The sequence below is a fragment of the Fulmarus glacialis genome, unplaced genomic scaffold (genome assembly GCF_000690835.1).
Source record: "Fulmarus glacialis isolate BGI_N327 unplaced genomic scaffold, ASM69083v1 Scaffold51180, whole genome shotgun sequence".
In the NCBI taxonomy this organism is placed as follows: Eukaryota; Metazoa; Chordata; class Aves; order Procellariiformes; family Procellariidae; genus Fulmarus; species Fulmarus glacialis.
The window spans coordinates 1-6,025 of NW_009188077.1; the positions used below are offsets into that span (position 1 = coordinate 1).

Sequence of the window (6,025 nt, forward strand, 5' to 3'; positions counted from 1 at the left end):
TTAAACAGTACCGGTCCCAATATGGACCCATGAGGGACATGACCTGTCACAAGTCTCCATCTGGACATTATACTGTTGACCAGTACTTCTTATGAGAACTGTAATAACTTAACTCTTGAATGAAAGCTATTGAATAAAAGAACGTCTCAGCTTTCCTTGTCTGGTAAACAGTGTTTGACTGTTTGGATTAGTGGAAGCTTTTGATACCTGAGTGACAGAGGAACTTGTTGGTTTAGATATGCACACACCAGAAAGTAAACCAGTTCATGCTTTGCTTTTCAGATGCACTTGTGTCAAGTGTTGGACTTATGCTGGTTGGACCGTATGATATCCTTGCAGGAAAACACAAAAAAGCAAAATCAAAAGATCTGAACTTCAATCTTCATTGGAGATTCTTCTATGATCCCCCAGAATTCCAGACGATACTTGTTGGGGATAGCAAAACACAGTATCACATGGGATATTTCAGGTATTTTATTTAATATATGCTCTTGCTGGACTATAATTTTGTGTAGCTATTTCTCCTCCATTTTCCACAAGACAGGATTTGAGAACTGTGTGCTGTCGCCAAACAAAATCTTTCTTTTCTGTAATAGGATATTAACACATGGGTTGATACCTTTTATTAAAAAAGATCAAAGACATTGGAGTTGAAGTTTAGGTTTAAATATTTATTAAACTACCTCTCCCAACCCTCCAGAGCACCTTCACTTATTAATCTTTAAGTTTTGCCATGATACTTAGAAGAAAAAGTCAAGCCTTATGAAATAAAGGGAATGTGTATTCTCTCTGCATGTATTGATACAAGCTCCTTTGAAAACCATGCTGTAAGATTTTAGATCTAAGGGTGTTTCTTGTTGGATTTCTGAAGGAGATGGTAGCATGGTGAGGAGGCAAATTAATTTTGCTTTGAAATAGGAGAGATGGACACAGCTTGACTATTTGTATGTACTTTTTCATAAACAGGGATGTGCCAGATGAGCTTCCAGTGTGGGTTGGTGCAAATGAGGCTAAGAAGGGCTGCGTGATTTCACAAGTTGGTGATAATGTCTTTGCCGCAGTCAAGTAAGGTTCATATTTACTGCTATTTATAAAAAGTAGAGTAGAAGAGAAACTAATAATCGGGAGATGTGATGTGGAATAATGCAGTTAACTTTTGTATCTTTCTTTCTCAAGAAACCCTCGCTTACTTTCTGCTCCTGCTAGCAAGTTTAATGGTACTTTCAAAAGCCCTAATAGGCTTCTTGACAGTGTTTTCCTTTTACAAGTAAAATAGATAAGTGTTAATTATCTCATTCTTTAAATATATTGGAAGGAATAGGCTCTATAGGAAGAAAAAATGCCCACTGGGTGCGTTAAAATACTTCATCAGTAAAGAAAGGGCATCTCAAACAGTGGTGAAGGAAATCTAAATATCGTACTAAATGAGTAGCATCTAGCTCTTGTTCTTGCCTACATAAAAGTACATTATTTTTGTATATAATGAATAAATACAAGAAGTACCGTTTCTGACCTAGGGCAGGATAACATTTATATGGATATGTAATTCAATATGATTCACGAAGCTTTACACGATCCTGCATCATGAATGTAAACAACAGATTTCATGATCTGTCAGTTAAAAATGGAAAGCTCTCTAAGGACAGATGCATGTCAGTAAGTGAAAGCACACTGAAGAAAAGCTTCAAAATAACCCTTGTGTAGTGCAGAGTTAAACAAGGACATTTGTTTTGAAAGCACCATGATGAAACTCATAAATATGTATTTATGTGCATGACTGGGATGACAAATAGTGTATACGGCACTGAAGCAGCAAACTCAATTCTTAAGATAGAAAGATGAACAGCTGCTGAGTCCAGGAGAATCTTCAGCACCTGCAGATTGCATAAACTATATTGTTATGCAAATACAGATAGGAAATGCCAAAGTACTGTCTGTGCCAAACTTTTTTTCTTTCTTGTTGGTAAGAGGCTTGCATTCCCAAGTCTGCATGTATAAATAAACAAACCCATGGCTGCTAATCTTCATTATAAGATTTGGAGGCTTAGTGATAGCAGGCTATTCACTTGTTTGTTTTCTGTTAAGCTCTTTTAAGACATGTTTCTTCTGTCTGCAGATTATTTTTGTCAAAGAAACTTAAGGAAGTGACCGATAAAAAGAAAAATGCTATTTTGAAAGACATAGATGAAAAACTAACAAGAACAGCGAAAGAACTGGGTTATTCTCTGGAACAAAAAACCATGAAGATGAAACAGAGAGATAAGAAAGTATGACTTTCCTGATCCACTGGAGAGAACTAAGTTCTGTTAAACTTATTTCATTTGCTTGCCTGCTTTTTTTATTTTATTTTTTTATTTTTCCTCCTAGTCAGTAAAGATGCTTCACTTAGAAATTTCCGGAGCTAATCAGCTCTCTCTGTAGAACTTCAGGAGAGTGTGTTCCAAATAATAGGATTAAATCAAAACACTTTACTCTTGTAAACCATAGCTTGGCATTCAATTAAAGGAAAAAAAAAAAAAAACCCAATAGAAGGGAAAACTAAAACAAATGGGGAGTATGGAGAAAACTGCTTCAAAGTGAAGATTCATGTAAACAGTTGGGTTGGATCTATTGGAAATGAGAACATTAAGGATGATACGGTAATTAAAAAACCTAGTAAGAGAGGTTTTTTGCAGACCTATCAGAAATAATTATGGTAGGGAGTGACTAAACAAATGTAGTACAGTGCTACACAAGTGGCTACAAGGATTCCTAGATTTCAGAACTTGGCTGAAGTGGAGTTTCCAGTTATTTTAAACTTCAGTACTTAAAAGTAACTGCTGCATACTTTAAAACTAAGTTGATGTCCCGGAGCCTGGACACTATATTAGGTTTGACCACCAGCAGTCAGGTATTGATGTTGTTTAGTGAGGTGAGTGGTTTTATGTCACAGTATTGACTTATAGTGCTATATTCAATTTCCTGTCTTTCCATTTAGGTGGTGACCAAAGCATTTCATGGAGCAGGCCTAGTTGTTCCTGTAGACAAAAATGATGTCGGATACAGAGAACTTCCTGAAACAAATGGTAAATATCTTGTTTACTAAATTCTTCTGCTTTATTTAAGTAAACAACCTTCAGTCACACAGCTACTCTGCAAAAACCAAACTGCTTTCAGTTTCTTACTTGAAGAATATGAGCTGTGCAAGTGAAAGGCAGAAGTCTTAACCATCACACTTGAGCTCAAAGCATTTTCTTTAAATGAACCAGATGAGAATCAATGAAACATGCTAAATCTGAAATAATAATTCCTGAAGTAGTACTTTAGACGACCCTCTCTTTTGTATTGGCACAGCCATGCGGGAAGTAGATCCAAAGAACTGATCTAAGATCCAAAGAACTGATCTACATTCAGGGATTTGTGGGTTTATTTCTTATCCCCCCTCTTCTCCCAGTGGTGTTCTAACCAGAATCAGTTCCTTGATGCAAGTTTACCACACAAATGCTCGTCTCTATATGGGGAACTGAGACGGATGGGCATGGGGCAAGAATGAGCAGCAAAGGGAAGGGGCAAGTTTTTTCACCAGCAGCTCAGGGTGTGCCCACTTAGTCTTCATGTAAGCGTGACACACAGGTGTGTTTTTGCCACAAACAACTACTGTGCAATATTAAATTTCTTTATTTAAACATCTAAATATTCCTGCTTTTGTTTTTTGCAGCTAATCTTAAAAAAATTTGTAAGGCCATTGTTGATGCTCCTACTGATGATGAGAGACTGAAGGCCTTTGCACCCATTCAAGAAATGCTCACCTTTGTTCAGTTTGCTAATGATGAATGTGACTATGGAATGGGATATGAACTGGGTATGGACCTGTTTTGCTATGGATCACATGTAAGTACTACAGCAATCATACTGCACAAAATTATGCATTATTTTATGCTTGCACTGGGAGTTGTTCTGTGTTGTAGGTCTTTATTCCCAACTCTATTGCATAGTTATCCCTAGGAATCGTGAAAGTCTACAAGAATATTCTTATTTCTGAAGACTGTTAAAAAGTCACACTTACGACACCATTCCATGTTGAATTTAAAATTGCTTGTATGAAAGCACAATCCTGCAATCCAGAAGCATTTAAACAGCGTTTAACTGTTATGATTTGGTGTGCATAATATGAGGAGTTGTCATTAGACTCCTAAAAAATGCAGAATGTCTGATTCAGATATACTGAATAGCTATAGCCACCTATCTGCAGCTACCTGTATGGGCGCAAGCACTCATGTTCAATGGGATCAAGAAACAGACTGGTGTTTGTAGTAACCCCAGCTGAAAAAATGGAATCTAAGTCAGTTGCCCACCTATGCTGCCTATATGGCTGTGTAAAAGATCTCCCACCAGCTGGCTGCATCTCTTAAATTTCTAGTATCTCTCTTTCTGGTTCTGTGTTAACAAAGAATATCATAAATAAGCTGATTGACTTACTAGCACTTAATCACACGTAAAGATTCTACTTCAGGCTTTTTGTTCCATATTAGCCACTGCCCTGCTGATGAAAAGGGTCATGTCTGTAATAAATCTATGGATAAGAAATTACATATAAAGAAGCTTCAACATAAGTGTAATATGAGCAGATGGTCATAGAAACACCTGTGCAAAATAGCTTCTTTTAGTAAAAACAGTATTGGCTGAGGGGTGCTCCAAAGCATCATGTAGAAAGATAAAAATCTTGCAGTACTAAATGTAGGCCCAGAAGAGTTGTGCTAAACACAAGTTAAAATATTTAGCCACTGAAACGAAGGAAAATTTGCTGCTCTGTTCATATGCTGTTAAATTACTAATGTGTTTCTTAGATTTCCTGCCCTGCTAGTGTAAATTCCCTACAGCATCTGAGAATGTGTTGTATTTTTCTCTGATACCAGGCTAATTTAGGACCCTTCTTTCAGTGACTGCTGCTTCAGCTGCTTAATTCCTTCCTACATCTGGAAGGGCTGTGAAGGAAATAGTTACTTCCAGTTGGCTGAGTAGGTGGAGGCAAAACCCCATCTTTCATGCTTCGTGCTTCTTAGCACATGAGATTAACCAGACAAACTTGTGCAATGAGTAATCATGTCTTTATGGCATTGTGGCATGGCCTGATACCTATCTTGTGCAGCAATTTGAAAAAGCTATAATTTTGCAGCTGTTTTCTGAAAATAGAAACCTTACTTCATTTTCTAGTTTAGTAAACAGAAAGGAAAAACAATGGCTTCACACATAAATAACACCCCAGTTTAGTCCCAGCATTTTTGCCTGTCTGTAGATGCTTACAGCTGCTTTCTGGTTCTGACTAGAGCTCTGCGTGCAGGGCCAGAAGAAATACTGACACTTCATCTGTAGCCTGAGACACAGAAAATGACTTAAACCTCTTCCCCTTCATAGGAGAGGTATAATGGGCTTACGTGTACAATAACGATAAGAAATGCTAAATATGCTCTGACTTTTATACGTTTGAACCACATTTTTAAGTGGTTACTCTAAGTACCATCGTGATCCCCTCGAGCTGTGGAGTATGACAGGACGTGGGACTTCAACCGCAGGCTGGACGACTCCATGCCTTAACAATAGCTATTATCTCTTGCATTGCTAAAAACAGATTTCCATCTCTGGCAGCAGCAGTTCAGGTAACCCGGCCTGACCTTGCTGCTGCTGCAGATGTAGTGTGGGTACATGCTCGGTCCCTTCAGGGCTGGCCGCAGCAAGCATGTTGCATGCGGCAAAGCCTAGTGGTGACTACTCTCGCTGTGTAAGCAAAGCCCCTGACCCCCCCGGGCTGCTCTTGTTTTCCCTCTTGCCTGCAGTACTTCCACAAGACGGTGGGCCAGCTGCTGCCCCTGGCTTACAGCCTGCTCAAGAGGAACCTCTTTGCCGAGATCATCGAGTCGCACTTGGCCAACCGGCGGGAGGAGAAGGTGGACCAGCTCCTGCCCTGAGCCGGGCGGCAGGGCCCCTACGGGGCCGCAGCAGGGCGGGCGTCCTTGCGTTCTCGGGCGTGGGGTTTTCTTTTGGGGGG

The 6,025-nt window shown here is 39.2% G+C and overlaps 1 protein-coding gene across 1 annotated transcript; it reads left to right on the forward strand.

Moving 5' to 3' along the window:
- Window positions 1–282: 282 nt before the first annotated feature.
- Window positions 283–5,987, forward strand: LOC104069918 (chromosome unknown open reading frame, human C4orf27; the record flags this gene model as incomplete). The annotated part of the gene is made up of 6 exons (XM_009577109.1): window positions 283–469; window positions 967–1,065; window positions 2,117–2,267; window positions 2,978–3,065; window positions 3,698–3,870; window positions 5,814–5,987. Coding segments are annotated over 6 exons (830 nt in total), but the record flags the coding sequence as incomplete, so codon positions are not given.
- Window positions 5,988–6,025: the final 38 nt, after the last annotated feature.